The following is a 25,314-nucleotide window of genomic DNA, read 5'->3' on the forward strand; positions in this document are numbered from 1 at the left end:
ATTCATCCATACGCCATCTATGGAGCTTTGTAACTTCCTCTTGAGGAGAGAGAGAGAGAAGGAAGTGGTAAAATATTGTACGAGTTACTTGCTTAATGCATTATTTTCTTTGTTTGCCTGATCATGTAGATTGGATATCCTGAAAGATGCCTTAAAATGGTTTTGATCTTTTATAGACTGATGGAGATGATGCTCGCACTGGGACTCAAGAATCTTCACAGAGCAGACCCAATACTACAAGTTTAAGTCCTAGACAGCGGCGTACTCAGCAGCAACGACGTGCTCAGCAGCAGCAACAGGCAAGGCGTCCAGTTTCACCATCATACACTCAAGTTCGTCGACCAGCTAATACCAATCAAATAGGATCCACTGTCTTAATTGTCATCCTCACATTAGCACTGGCTGCTCTCATTTTCCGAAGGATTTACATGTCGCATGAATACAGATTTGACTATGAATTGTAATGATCATTTGCTTTGCATAGCCATAGACTGGATTTATTACACATCATATTGTGTATTTTAACATCCAACCCCCATATTAATGGCCAGGATATGCAAGATCTTTGAAAAACCTGCCCAAAAGGGAATTTAAAGTGTTACAGAATGCAAGGCTTATGCATAATTATTATCCTTGGGTAATAAACGGAGGCATTTTCCAAAATTTGATACTGCAGGGAAACCCGTTCAGGAATATTTTTGATCAAACTCTTTTTGAATTCAATTTATCTTGGTAGAATTGAGTTGTTTTTGTTGAGAACAATGCTGTTCAAAAATATCAGTTAAGTCTGAGGGTGCCATTCATCTATTTACTGAGAAGCTTCTGTGGACCACTAAAGTTTATTGTGCTCATAACCTGAGTACCAGTGGGGTAGTATGCAATTTTACCTTTTAATGAGTCCTGTTTCTATGAATTAACGGATGCCTTAACCCTGTCAGGAAGAGTGTGAACATTCACTTTCATTTGAATACAGTCAGGATTTTTAATCCTGTCTACAGCAAATCTGAAATCCAAATTGAGCTTTCAACATTGCAATGTGAAGTTGTTGTGGGTTACTGTGTTACTTTGAGGTTACAAGATTATCATTGTTTTAATAAACACCCTAAAGTAAATATTAAAATATACAAGCCTTAAAACAAAGATCCAGCCAGAGAATTCGTATAAAATCATCAAAAATAAACCAAAATCAGTAGGGTGGTGATGCATTGCAACTTTTATGTTTAAGTCAAATATTTATTTTAATAAAGGTAGAGGTAGTGATTTGGGGTCTAGTGCTTCGTTAAATTCCTTGAGTTTAAGTTGAACGAAGTAATCAAATACGAGATCATCTGGTAAGTGATGGAATGATGCCTGTTCTCCAGGATGCCTGGCTCCTTTATTTTCCTTAGCCAAGCTATAAATGCTGTTGCATGTCAGATAGTGATTGTCATGTGTGTCTGTGTAATTACAACATTGAATCTTTCATTGCAAGTTGCAGAATGATGCTTTTAATTTCCATATACAGGATGCTGAATATTGTTTACATTTTTGGTTGTCCAAAGTATGAATAAATATTGTCTACTTTAGTGAGTGGAGAAGGCATTATCAGATGCCCTATGAACAATGATTTTTGCCTATGTAAAAGTTTTCAGTTTCAAATATGAAACCATAAGAACAAACTCTCATACCGATATGAATGTTTAATATTTTTCTGCTCTAAAATTGATTTTTCTGGGACCCTGAGAACTTTGCACAAGCAGTGCCACTGCACTTTACAGTTAAGGGAACAATGCAGTTGCTCTGCAGTCACTCTCCTAACTTTTTCATGCATCGTTTTTACTAAATTGCTCAAAGTGGATATTTGACGAAAAGCCCATTGTTTTTGTTTTTGTGAAATGCTTTACTTTTCCTGGCTTCAGAAGAAAAATTGGCATGTCAGCCTGGCATCTTTAAAATAATGTTTTCCTGCTATGCATGCCAGACAAATTATTGCAGAATTCTTGATTCAGTTTATTCAGCATGGTATTAGAAACACTTCTGCCACAGCACAACAATGGAAAGTCACTGAATGAGTACTTCCTTATATATGTGTATGTATATATGTGTGTGTGTGTGTGTGTATGTATATATATTATATATATATATATATATATATATATATATATATATATATATATATATATATATATATTACACAACCAATATCAAGTTACAACAGTGAAATAAACTTGCTGCTGAATAAATATAAATTCAGATTTGTCTTGTTTATACTTCAGTTTCCTGGCATGGAACAAATAAATGACATTTAAAAAATTATGGTGTTTTATCAGTAATGGTGTGTGCAGTTGAACTGAAGAGACCCTTGCAGCAGGAAGTATAGAAATTGAAACTAATGCAGTTAGTAAACATAAATTTAAAATGAAAATTTACTTAGCCACTGTAAAACTTTGTAGCGTTTCATTTTTTGAACAACTAGCAAAGGAAAAAAAATGCAGGACAATAGGGAAAGAGCAGGGGAGTGGAATTAGCTCTTTCAAAGAGCAGGCACACATACAGTTGACAAAATGACTGACCAATGTTGTATGATCGTGTGTAGAACTAATTCATGTTTAATGTTAAGCCTTCATTTTTTGTGATATTAGGAGTCTGTTTTATTTACATATAATTAAAGATGCAAGGCAGGCAGTGAACAGTAAAGTTAGCACTTGCTGTTCCATTAGCATAATGAATTATTTCTCATTACAGACATTGATTTACCAGTATATGTCCACATTTTCTTGTGTTGGCACTTAGTTAAATCATAATTTGAGGACTTGGGTATTTGGCTGCCTTTGCTTTCTATTGCCATACATTTTTCTGCAAGAACTGAAGTCCTAGGTTTACTGTAATAAAATATAAATATGTAAAATATTTTAAAGAAAATATGTTTTGATGTTTTGTAATGAGTAACATACTGTAGTGCAAGCAATAGATCTAAAATTCAATTTGTGGACTGTAATTCCATGCAGCAGCCCTTTGTCCATTTATAGTGCTTTTCTCATAATCCTTTGACGTTTTCCGTCAATGAAACCAGCACTCATTCTTTCAATCTGTTCTGTTATCTGCATTCCAAAGTTGATGAAGTCTTGATTATCCTCTGTGCTGAGATCACAGGGGCAGGAGAGCATTGCTAAACAGATCCTAAAGAGGAAATTCAAAAATTCTTGTAATCTGCTTAGATTTCAATAACATAATAAAAATCTTGTCAACCCACACAACTTGGTCTGTTGTCATGTTTTGCCTTCCTATTTTTGTGCTGATATTTTCTCATTATGAATGTATATAGCAGTTTATAATGCAAAATGAATATGGAAATATTGGGAAGACCAAAACCTGTATTCTCTGCAACCAATTTCTTACCCCTCAGTTTCAGCCGAACGGTTTGACGCAGAGTTGAGTTACTTTATAACCTGTTAGGCATAATTTCATCTTCATAACATTGTCCACCTCTACAGCTTATCCATTCTGCTACATGACCTTATCACTTCCAAACTCAATTATTCCAATACTCTGGTCTGCCTTTTAATCTTACACCTTTCATAAATTTGATCTCCACTGTGGCTGTTTCTAACCCCCATTAACTCTTGTACATCAATGACTTCTGACCTCCAACACATTCTTATGTTCAAATCTTCATGGAGGAGATTGCAAAGAGAGGGATAAAGCCAAGGGCAAAAAAAAAAATTGTGGATGATGGAAATCAGAAGGTGTGTTAGAAGTAGATCTAGCAATATATGTGGAGTTTTGAGAGTCTTGAAATGTATGTGCATGCATGTAAATGCACAGTCTGAGCAATATAATATGTCGCGGATACCCTATTCCTGGCTGGACCTGAAACATGAAAGATGGAACTTCAGTTGGAATCCATTGAATCGGGTTCAATTCTGGCCTCAGGTGACTGTGTGGAGTTTGTGCATTCTCCCCATGCCTGTGAGAGTTTCCTCTCAGTAAGGAGTTTCACAACACCAGTTTAAAGTCCAACAGGTTTATTTGGTAGCGCAAGCAACAAGTTTTCGGAGCGCTGCTCCTCCATCAGGTGAATGGGAGTTGTGTTCACAAACAGGGCACATAAAGACACAAACTCAATTTACAAGATAATGATTGGAATGTGAGTCTTTACAGGTAATCAAGTCTTAAAGGTACGAACAATGTGACTGGAGGGAGGGCCAAGCACAAGTTATAGAAGTGTGTATTGTCTCCAGCCAGTACAGTTAGTGAGATTTTGCAAGCCCAGGCAAGTTGTGTGGCTTACAGATAGAGTGCCATGAACCCAAGATCCTGGTTGAGGCCGTCTTCATGTGTATGGAACTTGGCCATCCATTTCTGCTCAGCAATTCTGCGTTGTTGTGTGTCGTGAAGGTCGCCTTGGACAACACAGAATTGTTGAACAGAAACCGAAAGCCAAGTTCCGCACACATGAGGATGGCCTCAACTGGGATCTTGGGTTCATGTCGCACTATCTGTAACCCCCACAACTTGCCTAGGCTTGAAAAATCTCACTAACTGTCTTGAATGGAGACAATACACATCTTTAACCTGTGCTTAACCCTCTCTCCACTCACATTGTTTGTATCTTTAAGACTTGATTACCTGTAAAGGTCGTATTCCAACCATTATCTTGTAAATTGAGTTTGTCTTTATACGCCCTGTTTGTGAATACAACTCCCACTCATCTGATGAAGGAGCAGCACTCCCAAAACTTGTGGCTTGTGCTACTAAACAAAACTTGGACTTTAACCTGGTTGAGACTTCTTACAATGCTTACCCCATTCCAATGCCAGCATCTCCACATCATTCCTCTCACAATCCAAAGATGTGCAGGCTAGGATGATTGCCAGGGAGTTAACAGTTAAATATGTAGGGTTACTGAGATACAATGTGGGTAGGATTGTGGTTGATGCAGACTTGATGGGCTGAATGGCCAACTCCTGTACTGTGGGATTCTACGACATTAACATTACAATGAAGTTACTGTGAAAATCCTGTAGTCACAACATTCAGGTGCCTGTTTGGGTACAGAGGGAGAAATTAGCATAGCCAACGCACCTAACCAGCATGTCTTTCAGACTGGAGAAGAAAACCAGAGCACCCACAGGAAACCCATGCAGGCATGGGGAGAACGTGAAAACTCCACACAGACACCCGAGCTGGAAATTGAACCTGAGCTCCTGGCACTGAGGCAGCAGTGCTAACCACTGTGACATTTATTGTACCCTGATTTGATCTCTGAAAGTGCCAACCTACAAGGCGATTGAATTGATTTATTATTGTCACGTGTTGGGATACAGTGAATTCTTGCCCACTATACAAACAAAAAATCTTCATAGAATCCATAGTGGAGGAAGGGAGAGGGTGCAGAATACGGTGTTACAATCATAGTAAAAAGTCTGACAACACCAGGCTTTAGTCCAACCGATTTATTTGATAGTAAACGCACAAGCTTTGGGGTTAGTCCCTTGGTCAGGTGAATGGAGAGTTCTGGCCTCAGACAGAGCATATAAAGCACAGACAGTTTACAGATTACTCCCATTCTAATCAGTAATCTGTAAACTGTCTGTGCTTTATATGCTCTGTCTGAGGCCAGAACTCTCCATTCACCTGAGGAAGGGACTAACCCGAAAGCTAGTGCGTTTACTATCAAATAAATCTGTTGGACTAAAACCCGGTGTTGTCAGACTTTATACTGTGTTTACCCCAGTCCAACGCCGGCATATCCACATCATGATTACAATCATACCCAGGGTGTAGAGAAAGAGCAGCTTAACTCGCTAGGCTGTGATTGCCCTCTTAATGCATAATAGTCCCCTGTCAATCACAAACAGCGCCGGCACCGAAGTTGTTCCAGCGGTTTGCAGAACAGGGCAGTCGGAAGTGTGACGAGCGGGAGATCACTCAGAACGCGAACCTAACACATTGCAGGAGCGTCAGCCGCGCCATCAACCGGGCAATGCTGCTGGAGTAAACTAAAACAAATCGATTCAATGTTTAAACGAGAAGTGATTCGCACTGCAGGGTTCAACAGGACTATTGCTGGGATTGCCTCGATTTTGCAAATCATGCCTTATTTTCTAAAAACGATGCTGATACTCTGCTGCCTGACGATAGCTGCTGAAAGCAAGAAGCACAGGAAGAGGAGGTGGGCACCTCAGGTAGAACACCCCAAACAGGGCAGGTAAGGAGCCTTGACAGGGAAAGTAATCTCACTGAGAGAAAATTACATCACTTACTGTTGTGTACGGAGAAAATGTGATTAATGAAAATACATTCTTTTGTAATTAAAGAATAAATGGAATTAATTCTTGACTAGTAGGAACCTATTTTCACTTGAAAAAGAACAGTCAAATGAAAAGCTAAACACTACAGAAGGACTTTGTGTAGTGCATCCCACAGCGATCGCCTCATCTCTGGTTCTGTTGGTTTCGGCAACACTGGAATGTCAAATTAATTCTCTACAGTTTGGCGGATTTGGAATAAATTCGGATATGTTTTGAGGATTCTGCTGGACTGCCCAAACGCTGAAAGAATTGTACCAATTATTCATGAATTATTAGTTCAGGTTATTAATTTTTTTAAAACCCTTTTTCAGGTTTTTTGAGTGGGTAACAATAAGTTAGCTTAAAACATTGACAAAGGTCGTCTCAACTCCCCAGAGTTTTCCTCAGAGTAAATGCAATGTTTTATATATGTATTTATAGATTATAGAAGATATGCTGTGGTTAGATATAATTTATGCTAGCGTCTGTATAGCGCGCAAAAAGTAATATATTTCACTGTTTACTAATACATGTGACAATAATATATCAAATCCGATCAAAAATATAATGGGAAACCTAGTAGTATTTTTGCTATTTTTCATTTAATAATGTGAATTATTAAACACACAGGTTTGTATGTATCCAATTAAATGCACCTTATTTACTTTGCAAATATACTTCCAAATGGTGATTGACTGGCACCTGCCACTGGCTAGGAGAAATCAGAGGCACGGTTGACTTCATGACCACTAGAACTTTTACTTCAGCTGGAGAAGGGTGGCACAGTAGCACAGTGGCTAATGCTGCTGCCTCACAGTACCAGGAACCCAGGTTCAATTCCTGGCTTGGGTCACTGTCTGTGTGGAGTTTGCATGTTCCCCTCATGTCTGTGTGGGTTTCCTCTAGGTGCTCCAGTTTCCTCCTACAGGCTGAAAGACGTGCTGGTTAGATGCATTGGCCAACTAAATTCTCCCTCAGTGTACCCAAACAGGCGCTGGAGTGTGGCAACAAGGGGATTTTCACAGTAACTTCATTGCGGTGTTAATGTAAGCGTACTTGTGACTAATAAATAAGCTTGAGGGGCTTTAATTTTACTTTAGAATCTTGAATTTAAACATATTGTAGGAGTTAAGGTTTCCAATACATTTTTGAATTTTTGTACAGATTCCAGATACCTTCTACCCCGATAATTCAAAGTTATTTTCTGTGTTAAAGTTTTGAATTGATTGATGCATTGAAGTAAGCAATGCTTGAAAAAGATCATTTCAGTTAAACAGCATTGAACTGAGTAGACTTAAAATAGATTGGACATTGGTTAATCACTGTGACAAGGAACTGTTTGGTTTTTACAAGTAATTCTTCAAAGAAGATTTTTTTTTACAGAAATTCATTTCATTATGGTATCGTTATGGCAAAACACTTCCAAATACTCCCAATACAAAAACAAAGAATACTGTTGAATTTGGACATGTAAGGCACAATGTAGCCATTTACATTGAAATTCTTAAGACATGCCACTTTCAATAGAGGTTTTTCTGCTATGATCTTTGAAAATATTGTTTGTGATTGAGACTTCAAGTGATATTACTATCTATTCTAGATCAACAAATTGTGAAATTCAGATTGATTTATTTCAGAAAGATACCATCAAATAGTTTATAAAAGATATACTTCGCTGAGGTAGAGAAGTTAAATATATACCGTCACATACTATGTGTTGGGTTAATAGCCTAAAGTGGGTGGCACAGGGGTTAGCATTGCTGCCTCACAAAGCCAGGGTCCTGGTTCAATTCCCACCTCAGGTCACTGTCTGTGTGGAGTTTGCACTTCTTCCCTGTGTCTATCTGGGTTTCCTCAGGTGCTCCGGTTTTCTCCCACAGTCCAAAGCTGTGTAGTTTAGGTGGATTGGTCATGATAAATAGCTCCTTAGTGTCAGGGGGATTGGGTGGGTAACAATGTGGGGTTACAGAGATAGGGACTAGACGAAACTGTTTTCAGTGCAGGCTTGATTGGCCGAATGGCTTCCTTCTGCACTGTATTGGTTCTATGATTCTATGAAAGCACAGGGATTCTGGGTTCCTTCAAATGATGCTTTTCATCAGGTGGGTCTGAATTATCCTTTGGCGATACATCAGTAAATCATGTCAGATTTTCAGTGCTTTTCTGTCACCCTTGGCGTTCATTTTGTTTGCACTTGTGCAGTTTGCATGAGAGAAGTCTGTTCCTGAACATAAATTATCCAGCCTGATCGTAACAGCTGGAAGCATAAAAAGATTTTATATGCTGTTTTTGCCAAGTTTGCTATCCGAGGCATGAGATTGATTTATACGGTATTTGACTTAATGTCAAAGCTTTAATTTGAACTTTGGTAGTTGCTTATTTCGCCAATCAACAGTCATAGCCATTCTTCTGGTCTCTCCCGATGGACCACAGCTTTGCACGCTGTAAAATTTATCCAGTTCTTCAAAACTACAGGAGAACACCACAACTATGACTGCTGATTAAATGTTCCTATATATAAGAAGCATAGTTTGGAACACAGCAGGGTTCTTGTTAACACACCCAATGTACTGAGAAAAGAAAATAAGAAAAATCTTGCACTTGTACATCCACAGGACACCCCAAAATGGTCTCAGCCAACAAATTACTTGGGAAGAGTAGTAACTATTGTTATGTAAATCAATGCAGCTGCCAATTTGTATAATTCATGTCTCCATGAATAGCTACATGGTCAATTACTATTTTTCCATAGGTGTTGTTTGAGGGATTAAATTTGGCCAGATGACTTTTTCTGCTCCTTTTCAAATAGCATGGGATCTTTCACATTTGCTTGGACAGAACTCCACTTAACGTTCTAACCCAAAAGATGACATCTCCAACATTACAGCATCTGCTCATTGCTACTCTGAAGTGTCATCCTGGATTATATAGTTAAGTCCCGCAATGGGACTCGGACCTTCAATCAATTGACTCACAGATGAAAGTGATACCAAAAAACCAGGATGACATTTAGGAAATTTAAAATATTGGGTTCAGTCCAATAAATAAAAGGCTATCAAGTTGGGGATATATCCAAGTCTGAAAGGTAGGAGTAAACTTGTCCTTAAAATACTTCTAAATCTTCTAATTGCATTCTATTACCAAGTATCAGGAATTGGCCAAGGAAAGCAGAAGGAAATATGCAAAATATTGCAGATGCTGGAATCTGAAACAAAAACAGAAAAATGCTGGAAAATCTCAGCAGGTCTGACAGCATCTGTGGGGAGAGAGTAGAGTCAATGTTTTGAGTCAGAATGATGTATGTTCCCCCAAAACTGCCACAGTGTGATTCTTTACTTATTCAAATCCCTACATTGGTAGACAAGATTCAGACAGTTCAAGGTGAAACTGGTGGCCACTTTGAAAATACCCATTCTGATTGCTTCCATGGTGGATAATTTCCGACAAAACTATTTCACAGCTAATCAAAACAAAAAGAGATCACCAATTCCAATATGTGAGGATGCTGGTGTTGGACTGGGGTGGGTAAGGTGAGAGGTCACAAAACACCAGATTATAGTCCAACAGCCTTATTTGAAATCATGAGCTTTCAGAGCACTTCACCTGACGAAGGAGCAGCACTCCAAAAGCTTGTGAATTCAAGTAAACCTGTTGGATTATAGCATGGTGTCGTGTGACCCCTCATCAGTTCCGACATGCGAAGCCAACAGTTTTTAGACCCAGGGTTTAAATGCAATATAAATTAGAATTGAGCACTTCCAGTTGATGAAAGTTTTTTAAAGTTGAGTTTTTAAGGATTTATTTCAGCAGCCGTGTTGTTGAGTAATGATTTAGAGAATAACGTTTCAGTTTAATCTGTGTTTTGTTGTTTAATGCTCTTCCTTGTACTTACAAAACCCATAGAATGGTGACAGCACAGCCATTCAGTCCAGTTTGTCTGTGCTGGCTCTCCGTAAGAGCAATTCTATTGGTCCCACTCATCTTTGCTGCTTCTCGCACATTATAAATAAACACAATTGGTCAAGAGATTGTAAATATTAATCCTTAACAGTAAAAGGCCTTTCTTAACAGCAAAATACAGCAGACTCTGGAAATCTGAAATGGAAACAGAAAATGCTGGGAAAAAGTGGGGGGCGTAGCTCTGCTGATTAAGGATAGCATCAGGGTGGTAGCAAGGGATGATATTGGAGCCAAAGAGCAGAAAGTGGAATCGTTGTGGGTGGAGATTAGGAACAGCAAAGGGAGGAAGACGCTGGTGGGTGTCGTCTATAGGCCCCCGAATAATGATCTGGAGGTGGGGCGGGCTGTTAACGCGCAAATAAATGCGGCGTGCAAGAATGGGACGGCCGTAATCATGGGGGATTTCAATCTGCACATTGATTGGTCGACCCATGTTGGACGCGGAGGGCTTGAGGAGGAGTTCTTGGAATGCTGCCGGGATAGTTTCCTTGAACAGTGTGTGTTGGAGCCGACAAGGGAGCGAGCTATCTTGGATCTGGTGTTATGTAATGAGGCGGGTAGAATTAGGGACCTTGCGGTGAAGGATCCTCTTGGGGAGAGTGATCATTGTATGGTAGAGTTTCTGGTGCAGATGGAGGAGGACAAAGTGGGTTCCCGGACACGCGTCCTTTGTTTGAACAGAGGGGAGTATGGTAGGATGAGAGAGGAATTGGCGAATGTGGACTGGGGGAGCGCGTTGGAAGGTAGGTCTGCTGAGGGGCAGTGGAGGATTTTTAAGGAGATCTTTCTTGGTGCTCAGCGGAAATTTATTCCGATGGTCAAAAAGGACAGTAGGAGGAGAGGTAATAAGCCGTGGATAACGAAGGAGGTGAAGGAAAGTGTTAAATTAAAAGCGGAGGCGTTTAGAGTAGCTAAGAGTAGTGGGCGAGAAGAGGATTGGGAGAGGTTTAAATGTCAACAAAGATTGACAAAGAAATTGATAAAGAAGGGTAGGAGAAACTATGAAGCTGGGCTAGCGCTTAATATAAAAAAGGATAGCAAGAGTTTTTATAAACATATAAAAAGGAAGAGGCTGGCTAGGGTGAACATTGGACCCTTAGAGGATGAGAAGGGGGACTTAGTGGTAGGGGATGGGGAAATGGCTGAGGTCTTGAATAACTTTTTTGTTTCGGTCTTCACGGAGGAGGACGTGAATAATTTGCCGGGTGTTAGAGATGGAAAGGTGGTAGGACTGGAGGGTCTCAATGACATTACTGTTACTAGAGAGGCGGTGCTCGACAGACTGGAGGGGCTGATTATGGACAAGTCCCCAGGACCGGATGGAATGCATCCGAAGGTTCTGAAAGAAATGGTGGAGGTGATAGTGGATGCCTTGGTGGTTATTTTCCAGATGTCGCTGGATTCCGGGGAAGTGCTGGAAGATTGGAAAGTGGCTAACGTTACGCCGTTGTTTAAGAAGGGTGCCAGGCAAAAGGCGGGGAATTATAGGCCTGTTAGTTTAACGTCTGTTGTAGGTAAAATGTTAGAATCCGTCATCAAGGAGGAAATAGCGAGGCATCTTGAGGAGAATTGCTTGATAGAGCAGACGCAGCACGGTTTCGTTAAGGGGAAGTCGTGTCTGACAAATTTACTGGAGTTCTATGAGGATGTGTCTAGGGCGGTGGATAGAGGAGAGCCGGTGGATGTGGTCTTTCTTGATTTTCAGAAGGCGTTTGACAAGGTACCTCACAAGAGGTTATTGCAGAAGGTCGAGGGACATGGAGTTGGGGGTAGGGTGTTAGCGTGGATAGAGGACTGGTTGTCAAATAGGAGGCAGAGAGTGGGGGTCAATGGGTGCTATTCGGATTGGCGGTTTGTGACTAGTGGAGTGCCCCAGGGGTCGGTGCTGGGGCCTCAGCTATTTACCATTTATATAGATGATCTGGAGGAGGGAACCGAGTGTATGGTGTCGAAATTTGCTGATGACACCAAGATTGGTGGAACGGCAAATTGCGCGGAGGGTGTGGAGAGTCTGCAGAAGGATCTAGATAGGCTGGGCGAATGGGCCAGGAAATGGCAAATGGAATTTAATGTTGGCAAGTGCGAGGTGGTCCACTTTGGTAGGAATAATGGTAGGAAGGATTATTACTTACGTGGAGAAAAACTGCAGCAGGCGACGGTGCAGAGGGACCTTGGGGTCCTTGTGCATGAGTCGCAAAAACCCAGCTTGCAGGTGCAGCAGGTGGTCAGGAAGGCGAATAGGATGCTGGCCTTCATAGCGAGGGGGATTGAATATAAAAGTAGGGAGGTCTTGCTGCGGCTATATAGGGCATTGGTGAGGCCGCAGCTGGAGTATTGTGTGCAGTTTTGGGCGCCGTACTTACGCAAGGATATTTTGGCCTTGGAGGGAGTGCAGAGGAGGTTTACTAGGCTGATGCCGGAGTTGAGGGGGTTGAGCTATGAGGAGAGGCTGAATAAACTAGGCTTGTACTCGTTAGAGTTTAGAAGAATGAGGGGAGATCTCATTGAGACGTATAAGATGATGAATGGGATGGATAGGATAGAGGTGGAGAGACTCTTCCTGCTCAGAAAGGACAGTAGGACTAGGGGGCACAGCCTCAAGATAAAGGGGGGGTGGTTTAGAACAGAGTTGAGGAAGAATTTCTTCACTCAAAGGGTGGTGAATCTCTGGAATTCTCTGCCCGTTGAAGTGGTGGAGGCTGCCTCGCTAAATATTTTTAAGACGCGGGTTGATGGGTTTTTGATAAGAGGGGGGATTAAGGGTTATGGGGAGAGGGCGGGAAAGTGGAACTGAGCCACGACAGATCAGCCATGATCTTACTGAATGGCTGGGCAGGCTCGAAGGGCCAGATGGCCTACTCCTGCTCCTATTTCTTATGTTCTTATGTTCTTATGTAACTCAACAGGTGTGGCAGCATCTATGAACAGAGCATCTGCAACAAAAGAAAAATATACTGCCCCTTGTTCAGATTTTCTCCCACTGAGCATTGACATTTGTTCTCCTATTAACACATTCTGCTACCCTAACTTTGCTACTATTAACACTCTTCAATCTCTAATGGCACCATTACATAGGACCATAAAATATCGGAGCAGAATTAGGCCATTCAGCCCATTGTATCTGCTCCGCCATTCAATCATGGTTGAAAGGTTTCTCAACTCCATTCTCCCGCCTTTTCCCCATAACCTTTGATCCCCTTAGCAACCAAAAGCCTATCTATCTCTATCTTAAATATACTCAATGACTTGGTCTCCACCGTTCTGTGGCAATGAATTCCATAGATTCACCACCCTCTGGCTAAAGAAATTCCTCCTCATCTTGGTTCTAACATCCCCTTTATCTCATATCCATGACATCTTGTCAATCTCTCCTTACCTCTAACCTATCACTGACTTTCCATTCTGCCCTACCCCCTCTCCCTGTGTACAATTCATCACATTTCTATCCCTTTTCAGTTCTGTAGAAGGGTCATATGGACTGGAAATGTTCACCGTGTTTCTCTCTCCAGAGATGCTGCCAGATCTGCTGAGTTTATCCAGCACTTTCTGTTTACATTTAATAAACCTTTGTTGTTACCTTCAAAAAACTTTGCCAGTAATTGTCATGATCATTGTTTAAAAACGAAGAAAAGAATAGGCAGTAACATGGAATGACACAGTGTTCCGAAGTATTACAGCACCACAAACTGGTGGCTCGTGCCAGCTAATTCTCTTACTAGTAAAGCTCAGGTCAGAGCAAAGTGGTTTGGATACATCTGGTGTTTCCTCTAAGGGAAAAGGGAAAGTCAGTAAAAGAGCCAAGAACAAACAAATTTTTATATTTCCCTTTTGGAGTAACATTGACAGGGATAGAGCTCTCACTTGGGTGAAATATGGCTTGGGACAAAGAGAAAATAATTTAAATAAAAGGAGGTACTGACTTTCAGAAAAAATGAATACATGTCAATATTATATGCCAAAAATAAATAAATAGTTTTATAAAATGCTGCACTTATTTTTTTTAATTCATTCGTGGGACATGGGCGTCGCTGGCTGGCAAGGATTTATTGCTCACCCCTTGCTCATCCTTGGAGGGCAGTTATAAGAACATAAGAACATAAGAAATAGGGGCAGGAGTAGGCTATCTAGCCCTTCGAGCCTGCCCCGCCATTCAATAAGATCATGGCTGATCTGAAGTGGATCAGTTCCACTTTCCCGCTTTCTCCCCATAACCCTTAACTCCCTTGTCTGCCAAAAACCTATCTACCCGTGACTTAAATATATTTGGCGAGGTAGCCTCCACCACTTCAACGGGCAGCGAATTTCAGAGATTCACCACCCTTTGAGTGAAGAAGTTCCTCCTCAACTCAGATCTAAACTGCGCCTCCCTTATCTTGAGGCTGTGCCCTCTAGTCCTGCTATCCTTTCTAAGTGGGAAGAATCTCTCTACCTCTATCCTATCCATCCCCTTCATTATCTCATATGTCTCAATAAGGTCCCCCCTCATCCTTTTAAACTCCAACAAGTACAGACCCAGTCTACTTAGTCTCTCTTCATAGTCCAACCCCCTCATCTCCGGTATCAGCCTAGTGAACATCCTCTGTACTCCCTCCAAGGCCAATATAACCTTGCGCAAGTGCGGCGACCAAAACTGCACATAGTACTCCAGCTGCAGCCTCACCAGTATCCTGTACAGTTGCAGCAAGACCTCCCTGCTTTTACATTCTATCCCCCTTGCTACAAAGGCCAGCATCCCATTCGCCTTCTTGATCACCTGCTGCACCTGCAGACTGGGTTTTTGCGACTTATGCACAAGGACCCCCAGGTCCCACTGCACCGTGGCATGCTGCAGCTTTTCGCCCTTTAAGTAGTAATCCCTCCTACTATTATTTCTGCCAAAGTGGAAAACCTCACACTTGCTAACATTATACTCCGTCTGCCGGGTCCTCGCCCACTCGCTCAACCTATCCAGATCCCTCTGCAGACTTTCCACACCCTCCACGCAATTTGCTTTACCACTCATCTTCATGTCATCAGCAAATTTCGTCACCCTACACTCAGCCCCCTCCTCTAGATCACCTATATAAATGGTAAATAGCTGAGGCCCCAGCACCGATCCCTGCGGCACTCCACTAGCCACCAACTGCCAATCAGAATAGCACCCATTGATACCATTGAGAGGCAACCCAATTGCTGTGGCTCTGGAGTCACACGTAGGCCAGAACGGGTAAGGACAGCAGATTTCCTTCCCTAAAGGACATTAGTGAACCAGATGGGATTTTCTGACAATCGACAATGGTTTCATGGTCATTAGTAGATTCTTAATTCTAGATATTACTAATTGAATTCAAATTCCACCCACTGCCGTAGCAGGAGTTTAAACCCAGATTCCCAGAACATTAGCTGAGTTTCTGGATTAATCGTCTGGCTATTGGATTAATACAATAAGAAGTCTCACAACACCAGGTTAAAGTCCAACAGGTTTATTTGATAGTAAACGCTTTCAGAACACTGTTCCTTCATCAGGTGAGTGGAGAGTTCAGATCAGAAACAGGGCATATAAAAGCACACACAGTTTGGTGTGATGTTGTGAGACTTCTTATTGTGTTTACCCCAGTTCAATGCCAACATCTCCACATCATATTGGATTAATACCACTAGGCCATCGGCTCCCCCTTATATGATCTTGAATTAGACACATTGCCATGTTGTTAATGAAATATTTCTGAGGACAGTGGAAGTGATCAAATGTTTTGCTCCTCCGCAGTCCCATAATAAGGAAAATTCCGGATTTAACCAAAGTTCCAGCAACAAAGTCTGAAAACCTGCTCAGAGTGGATGATCATGATTTCACAATGAGACCTGCGTTTGGTGGTAAGAATTTATTTAATAAGTATTATTGCTAAATAAAATTCTACTACATGCTTTTCTGAGAACGTTGCTCAGTCTTCCATAGAATAGAACAGAATCCCTACAGTTCAAAAGAGGGCTATTCAGCCCATTGAGTCTGTACCTACAACAATCACACCCAGGCCCTATCCCCATATCCCCAACATATTTACCCTGCTAGTCCTACAGACACTAAGGAACAATTTAGCATGACCAATCAAACCAATTTGCACATCTTTGAACTGTAGGAAAGAACTGGAGCACTCAGAGGAAACCCATGCAGGCATGGGGAGAACGTGCAAAATCCACACAGAGCTTGGAATTTTTCCAGCGTGTCCACCTGAGGTTCATATAATCCTGCCCGAGGCCAACAGAGAATGCCGTTCTCCAAGCTTCACCCGCACGTGGAATTGGGTGAACGTGCCGCTAAAATTCTGGCCAGTCACCTGAGGTCGGAATTGAATTTGGGTCCCTGGCGCTGTGAGGCAGCAGTGTTTTTCTGGTTTCTCGATTGAAAGCAAGGATTTTAGTGTGTATAAACAATTCATTTGATTTGGTAACATTTCCAGTTTTTAAGGGAAAAGCCACAAATACGTTTTTAGGGTGCTGATGAAGAATGACGAGTGCTGCAGAATCACATTATATTCTTAAACAGTTTATGTAGGAACAATCCATGTTTATTTTTTATGAGATATGGGCTTTACTGGCAAGGCCAGCATTTATTACCCATCCCTAATCGACCCTTGAGCTAAGTGGCTTGTTAGAGCCATTTCAGTGGGTCAGGAATCACAGGGATGGCAGATTTCATTCTCTAAAGGACATTAGGGACCAGTAATATTACTGAGACTAGCTTTCAATGGAATATATAAACTGGATACAATACTGCAGCTGAGACTGAACTAGTGTCTTACACACGTTCAACATAATCTTCTAGCAGTGATACTCTATACCCATACTAATGAAGCCAACCACCACAGTGGGATATCCACTATGGATCTCCATGACATAGTCTGGGCCTCTAGAAATGAAATATTAATATTGGGAATGCATCAATGTATTTTTAACATTGAAAGCAATGCTTGGCATGTGGGATGCCAATGTGCCCCTGGAATCCAGCATTATTAAGGCAGTGAGCAGGATTTTAAAAACGGTATTGCCCAATGCAGTTGATCAGTGTGTAATTTATCCTCAACCTGTGCCACCAACTGAGCTGTCATAAGTGTCATTCCAACTCCCACCCATTTTCCCACCCTCTTGAAGAGAGGTGATCAGCTGGTACTGGGAACATGCCACAGGATATTAAAATGAGTCGAGCCCTCAGATATCCACTTGTTGAAATGGAGCTGTAAATGCTGCAACTGCCACCCACCCGGCCAGTGGAATTCTCACTAGAACAGAATTATCCATGGAAACACTTTAAACCTTAAAGCTTATTTATTAGTGTCACAACTAGGCTTACATTAACACTGCATGAAGTTTCTGTGAAAATCCCCTCGTCACCACACTCCAGCATCTGTTTGGGCACACTGGGGGAGAATTCAGTATGGCCAATGTACCTAACCAGCACATCTTTCGAACTGTGGGAGGTACTCTGGTTTCCTCCCACAGTCGGAAAGATGTGCTGGTTAGGTGCATTGGCCATACTAAATTCTCCCCCAGTGTACTTGAACAGATGCTGGAGTGTGGTGACTGGGGGATTTTCACGGCAACTTCATTGCAGTGTTAATGTAAGCCCATTAGTGACTAATAAATAAACTTTACTTTTACCATTCTCCTGCCATTTCCCCATAATCCTGAACATCCTTCCTTTTCAGATAAGTTATTCCCTTTTAATGCCTCATTTGATTCTGTTTCCTCCATACTCTCAGGCACAGCATTCCAGATCTTAACCACTTGCTACGTGGAATGTCAATTTTTTGCCAATTACTTTAATCCTGTGCCTCTCATTCTTGATCCTCTCATGAGTGGGGACACTTTCTCTCCACCTACGCTATCCAAGTCTCTCATGATTTTGAATACCTCTATCAAGTCTCATTTTAGCCTTCCATTCTCCAAGAAAAACAGACCAAAGTTCTCTAATTTATCTTCATAACTGAAGTTGCTCCTCTGTGAAACCATTCTATGAATCTTTCTGGCATCATTTCCAATGTTTTTACATCTTTCCTAAAGTGCAGCATCCAAAACTGGATGCAATACTACAGCTGAGGCTGAACAAGCGTCTTACACAAGTTCAACATAATCTCCTAATAGTGAAAATCTATGCCCCTATCAATAAAGCCTAGTAGGATTTATTAACCACTTTCTCAAGTATACATGCAATCTATTCGAAGCAAATGCCAAGCATACATTGAGAAACATGATCCGTTATGGGTTTAGATAACTCCACACTTCAGTCCTCTTGAATTCCAAATTTGAAAAGTTATTTTTGTATATTTTGTTGTAGCATTTAAAATATATAGCTGCAAATAAGCAATTCTGAAAAAATCACCATTAACCAGACTGCAAAATTGAAAGTTCAGAGATTTGAAATGTAATGACTTTGATATAGGACTTGTAATGAAAAACATTGTTAGTCAAATCTGTGACTTTAATGAAAAAATAGAAAACAATCTTTCCTGTTTCCTTTCTGTTACCATGGACCATAATGCTAAGACTCTTGGTAACAGTAGCTACTATTATTCAAACATTCTTCTGGAGAATAAAAGCAGTAATTTGTTATCCTTAAGGTTGTTATTTTTTGGAAGTTACTGTAATTTTAAAGCTCTCCATTCCTCCCACACAATGTGCAGCTACATGCACTCGGAATTAAGACTGTAAATCCCTTTTTTGGATTTTGCATCTTTACTGCTTAGTGCAAGCCCCATTGGCTGCGGAATTTGACTAAGCATCTGGAAGCTCAGGGAATGTACAAAGTGAGGATTAACTGGCTCCTGATGACTATGTGGATTAGAGGAAGCAGCAATTTGTGCTGTGTATGTGCGTGTGTGTGTCTGTAGAACAGCTGCCTACCCATCTATCTTGGGAAACACAGGGCGCACACAAGTATGATATGCTGCTTGCAAAGTATTCCCCAGAGAGTGATGCCTCCTGTGCAACATGCAAATTGTTCACATTTCTAAAATAAAATGTCTACTTAAAACAAAATTTACACCGGGCATGCATATTTAATTTTAGAACAATGTAATTTTGTATATCATATAGATGGCTTAAAGATAATGCAAAGCAGTATTAACTCAATGTATTTGTGAAGTGCTTTTTGCAAGAGTGATGTTAATATCACATGGATTGATTCACATGCTTGAAGAAGACGTAATCAGGTCCTTAATACTATGGAGTTTAAAGCTCATGGTCAGAGGTCAAAGTTCTGAAGGAAATTTGTTAGCAATTTTTGTTGATAATATGTAATGAATAATGAGGAAGGAGGTTGCTGCCCTGTGCCAAATTGCATTCAACATTTGAAATCTGTGTTGACAATAAAGCCAGGGTTAGCTGCACCAAGTTATGACAAACAGTTTCAACTGGCTGGGGATAATCATGACATCGGTGTGAACATAAGGACATAAAAACTAGGTGCAGGAGTAGGCCATCTAGCCCCTTGAGCCTGCTCCACCTTTCAATAAGATTACGGCTGATCTTTTTGTGGATTCAGCTCACCTGCCCACTCACCATAAACCGTTAATTCCTTAATTCCATTTAATTTCTTTACTGTTCAAGAATTTATCTCTGCCTTGAAAACATTCAATGAGGTAGCCTCAGCTGCTTCACTCGGCAGGGAATTCCACAGATTCACAACCCTTTGGGTGAAGAGGTTCCTCCCCAACTCAGTCCTAAATCTGCTCCCTCTTATTTTGAGGTCATGTGCCCTAGATCTCTTTTCACTGCCAATGGAAATAACCTCCCTGCTTCTATCTTATCTGTTCCCTTCCTAAATTCCATCCCTCTAGCAATGAAGGACAAAATGCCATTTGCCTTCTTAATTATCTGTTGTACCTGCAAACCAGCTCCTTGAGATTCCTGCACAATGACACGCAGGTCCCTCTACACAGCAGCATACTGCAATATTTTACCATTTAAATAATAGTCCATTTTGCTATTTTTCCTACAAAAATGGATGACCTTACATTTACCAACATTGTACTCCATCTAATAGAGCCTAGCCCACTCACTTAGACTATCTATATCCCTTTGCAGACTTTCAGTGTCCTCTGCACAATTGGCTTTGCCACTCATCCCACATACGTGCCCTGCTAATCTTTCTAATCTATGGATCCCAGGACACTAAGGGGCAATTTAGCATCAGGTAAGAAGGAGCAGCGCTCTGAAAGCTAGTGGCTTGTGATACCAAATAAACCTGTTGGACTTTAATCTGGTGTTGTAAGACCTCTTACTGTGTTTACCCCAGTCCAATGCCAGCAACTCCACATCAATTTAGCATGGCCAATACACCTAATCTACACATATTTGGACCCCGGAGAAAACATGCAGACATGGGGAGAACATGCAAACTCCACACAGACAGTGACCCAAGCTGGGAATCAAACCTAGGTCCCTGGAGCTGTGAGGCAGTAGTGCTAAACATTGTGCCACCATGCTGCCCCATATAATCTACAATCCCTTAATGTTTCGGGAGAATTTTGAAATTGGAACACTGTTTATTTTGATGGAGTTTGTTACTACAACCTTTTAAATTAAAAATCATTCTTGTGGCCGAGAGCGAAAAATTCATTGTGGATTCTTCATCATGAGTGCAAAAGACACTATTGGGAATGTTGTGTGTAAATATTACAGTCATAGATTTATAGAGGTTTACAGCATGGAAACAGGCCCTTCAGCCCAACTTGTCCATGCCATCCTTTTTTTCAAACCCCTAAGCTAGTCCCGATTACATGCATTTGACCCACATCCCTCTATACCCATTTTATCCATGTAATTGTCCAGACGCTTTTTAAAAGACAAAATTGTATCTGCCTATACTACTATTTCTGACAGCTTGTTCCAGACACTCACCACCCTGTGTGTGAAAAAATTGCCCTTCTGGACTCTTTTGTATTTCTCCCCTCTCACCTTAAACCTATTCCATTTAATTTTAGACTCCCCTACCTTTGGGAAAAGATATTGACTATCCAGTTGATTTATGCCCCTCATTATAAGATCACCCTTCAGCCTCCTACGCTGCAGAGAAAAAAGACCCAGTCTATTCAGCCTCTCCTTAAAACTCAGACCATCAAGTCCCAGTAACATCCTAGTAAATCTTTTCTGCAGTCTTTCTAGTTTAATAATATCCTTTCTATAATAAGGTGACCAGAACTGGACACAGTATTCCAAGTGTGGCCTTACCAATGTCTTGTACAACTTCAACGAGACGTCCCAACTCTTGTATTCAATGTTCTGACCAATGAAACTAAGCATGCTGAATACCTTCTTCACTGCTCTGTCCACCTGTGACTCCACTTTCAAGGAGCTATGAATCAGTACCCCTAGATCTCTTTGTTCTGGAACTCTTCCCAATGCCCTACCACTAACTGAGTAAGTCTTGCCCTGGCTCAATCTACCAAAATGCATTGCCTCGCATTTATCTAAATTAGACTCCATCTGCGAACTGGCCCAATTGATTAAGATCCCGGATAACCTTCTTCACTGTCCACTATGCCACCATCTGCAAATTTACAAATCATGCCTCCTATATTCTCATCCAAATCATTAATATAAATGACAAATAACAGTGCACCCAGATCCCTGGGACACACTGCTGGTCACAGGTCTCCAGTTTGAAAAATAACTCTCTACAACCCCCCTCTGGCTTCTGTCATCAAGCCAATTTTGTATCCATTTAGCTACCTCACCCTGGATCCCATGAGATTTAACCTTATGCAACACCCTACCATGCAGTACCTTGTCAAAGACATGGGATATGTTTCACATTAATGCAGGTTTCTAAATCTGTGTAATGGTTGATAAGGTAAAAGTGATAAGAAATGGTTGAGAAATGAAATTGGAGGTTTCATTTTGAAAAAGAAGAAACAGAAGGTGGTACAGTGGTTAGCATTGCTGTCTCGCAGTACCAGGGACCCAAGTTCAATTCTAGCCTTGGGTGACTGTTGGCATGTTCCAGTCCCCTCAACAGTCCAAAGATGCCCAGGTTAGATGGATTGACCATGGTAAATATGCAAGATTATGGAGATAGGGCAAAGGGTTGGGCCTGGGTAAGATGCTCTTTCCGGAGAGTTGGTGCAGACTTGATGGGCCAAATGGCCTCTTTCTGCAATGTAAGGATTCTATTATTCTATGTTAAGAATTGGGAAAATTTAGATTAAAAACAAAATGAAACAATTAATAAAAGAACATGACATGGCGTTGATTAGAGGCAGACATCTGGGGAAGTAATGAGATGCAAATTAGCCTATCAGTGGAAAACAAGTGCTCACATATGTGAATAGAGAAAACAATGGGTTGATACAAATGACAACTTCAAAGTGGAGAGATAAAGAAATTGTCTCATCCCTGCCAAACGCCGACTCCACAGGATGAATAACATCAAAGGGAAAGAAATGGTATAACTGTAGAACCAGTAAGAAGTCTCACAACACCAGGTTAAAGACCCACAGGTTTATTTGGTAGCTAAAGCCACAAGCTTTCAGAGCGCTGCTCCTTCATCAGGTAAATGGGAGTTGTGTTCACAGTAAAAAGTCTGACAACACCAGGTTTTAGTCCAACCGATTTATTTGATAGTAAATTTGATATTTATTTGATAGAAATGGCGGAGGTGATAGTGGATGCCTTGGTGGTTATTTTCCAGACGTCGCTGGATTCCGGGGAAGTGCCGGAAGATTGGAAAGCGGCTAATGTTACGCCGTTGTTTAAGAAGGGTGCCAGGCAAAAGGCGGGGAATTATAGGCCGGTTAGTTTAACGTCTGTTGTAGGTAAAATGTTAGAATCTGTCATCAAGGAGGAAATAACGAGGCACTTTGAGAGGAATTGCTTGATAGAGCAGACGCAGCACGGTTTCGTTAAAGGGAAGTCGTGTCTGACAAATTTACTGGAGTTCTATGAGGATGTGTCTAGGGCGGTGGATAGAGGAGAGCTGGTGGATGTGGTCTTTCTTGATTTTCAGAAGGCGTTTGACAAGGTACCTCACAAGAGGTTATTGCAGAAGGTCAGGGGACATGGAGTTGGGGGTAGGGTGTTAGCGTGGATAGAGGACTGGTTGTCAAATAGGAGGCAGAGAGTGGGGGTCAATGGGTGCTATTCGGATTGGCGGTTGGTGACTAGTGGAGTGCCCCAGGGGTCGGTGCTGGGGCCTCAGCTATTTACCATTTATATAGATGATCTGGAGGAGGGAACCGAGTGTATGGTGTCGAAATTTGCTGATGACACCAAGATTGGTGGAACGGCAAATTGAGCGGAGGGTGTGGAGAGTCTACAGAAGGATCTAGATAGGCTGGGCGATTGGGCCAGGAAATGGCAAATGGAATTTAATGTTGGCAAGTGCGAGGTGGTCCACTTTGGTAGGAATAATGGCAGGAAGGATTATTACTTACGTGGCGAAAAACTGCAGCAGGCGACGGTGCAGAGGGACCTTGGGGTCCTTGTGCATGAGTCGCAAAAACCCAGCTTGCAGGTGCAGCAGGTGGTCAGGAAGGCGAATGGGATGCTGGCCTTCATCGCGCGGGGGATTGAATGTAAAAGTAGGGGGGTCTTGTTGTGGCCGTATAGGGCATTGGTGAGGCCGCAGCTGGAGTACTGTGTGCAGTTTTGGGTGCCGTACTTACGCAAGGATATTTTGGCCTTGGAGGGAGTGCAGAGGAGGTTTACTAGGCTGGTGCTGGAGTTGAGGGGGTTGAGCTATGAGGAGAGGCTGAATAAACTAGGCTTGTACTCGTTAGAGTTTAGAAGAATGAGGGGAGATCTCATTGAGACGTATAAGATGATGAATGGGATGGATAGGATAGAGGTGGAGAGACTCTTCCCGCTCAGAAAGGACAGTAGGACTAGGGGGCACAGCCTCAAGATAAAGGGGGGGGTGGTTTAGAACGGAGTTGAGGAAGAACTTCTTCACTCAAAGGGTGGTGAATCTCTGGAATTCTCTGCCTGTTGAGGTGGTGGAGGCTACCTCGCTAAATATTTTTAAGACGCGGGTTGATGGGTTTTTGATAAGAGAGGGGATTAAGGGTTATGGGGAGAGGGCGGGAATGTGGAACTGAGCCACGACAGATCAGCCATGATCTTATTGAATGGCGGGGCAGGATCGAAGGGCTAGATGGCCTACTCCTGCTCCTATTTCTTATGTTCTTATGTTCTTATGTAAACTCACAAGCTTTCGAGGGGACTGCCTCTTCGTCAGGTGAATGGAGAGTTGTGTTCACAAACAGAGCATATAAAGACACAAACTCAATTTACAAAATAATGATTGGAATGCGAGCCTTTACAGGTAATCAAGTCTTAAAGGCACAGACAATGTGAGTGTGAGTGGAGAGAGGGTTAAGCACAGGTTAAAGAGATGTGTATTGTCTCTAGCCGGGACAGTTAGTGAGATTTTGCAAGCCCAGGCAAGTTATGGGGGTTACAGATAGTGTGACATGAACCCAAGATCCAGTTGAGGCTGTCCTCATGTGTGCGGAACTTGGCTATCAGTCTCTGCTCAGTGACTCTGCGCTGTCGTGTGTTGTGAAGGCCGCCTTGGAGAATGCTTACCTGAAGATCAGAGGCCGAATGCCTGTGACTGCTGAAGTGTTCCCCAACAGGAAGAGAACACTGTTGCCTGGTGATAGTCGAGCGATGTTCATTCATCTGTTGTTGTAGTGTCTGCATGGTCTCCCCAATGTATCATGCCTCGGGACATCCTTGCCTGCAGCATATCAGGTAACACCAGGTTTAAGTCCAACTGATTTTTCTGATAGTAAACTCACAAGCTTTCGAGGTTCCCCTCTTCGTCAGGTGAATGAGAGTTCTGGCCTCAGAGGCCAGAACTCTCACTAATTGCAAAATCTCACTAATTGTCCCGGCTGGAGACAATACACATTAACTCTCTCTCCATTCACGTCATCTGTACCTTTAAGACTTGAGTACCTGTAAAGACTTGCATTCCAATCATTATTTTGTAAATTGAGTTTGTGTTTTTATATGCTGCATTTTGTGAACACAACTCCGACTTACCTGATGAAGGAGCAGCGCTCTGAAAGCTTGTGGCTTTAGCTACCAAATAAACCTGTTGGAC

At 41.7% G+C, this 25,314-nt stretch overlaps 2 protein-coding genes across 4 annotated transcripts in view; both read left to right on the forward strand.

Annotated features, from left to right (window-relative positions):
* The window catches only part of ube2j1 (ubiquitin-conjugating enzyme E2, J1), a 33,725-nt gene extending 31,628 nt beyond the window's left edge, over window positions 1-2,097 (forward strand). For all 3 annotated transcript variants that reach the window (XM_080192767.1, XM_080192764.1, XM_080192766.1), the window contains one exon: window positions 177-2,097. In XM_080192767.1, coding sequence (XP_080048893.1) covers window positions 177-464 — 288 coding nt within the window. In that variant the 3' untranslated portion in view covers window positions 465-2,097. The remainder of the gene's footprint in view (window positions 1-176) is intronic.
* Window positions 2,098-5,823: 3,726 nt separating this feature from the next.
* LOC145345120 (gamma-aminobutyric acid receptor subunit rho-2-like) overlaps window positions 5,824-25,314 on the forward strand; it is a 50,478-nt gene continuing 30,987 nt past the window's right edge. The window contains exons 1-2 of the mRNA XM_080192768.1: window positions 5,824-6,190; window positions 15,979-16,085. Of these exons, the coding sequence (XP_080048894.1) occupies window positions 6,000-6,190; window positions 15,979-16,085 (298 nt within the window). The 5' untranslated portion in view covers window positions 5,824-5,999. The remainder of the gene's footprint in view (window positions 6,191-15,978; window positions 16,086-25,314) is intronic.

Source organism: Carcharhinus amblyrhynchos, chromosome 7, assembly GCF_965287045.1.
Source record: "Carcharhinus amblyrhynchos chromosome 7, sCarAmb.v2.hapA, whole genome shotgun sequence".
In the NCBI taxonomy this organism is placed as follows: Eukaryota; Metazoa; Chordata; class Chondrichthyes; order Carcharhiniformes; family Carcharhinidae; genus Carcharhinus; species Carcharhinus amblyrhynchos.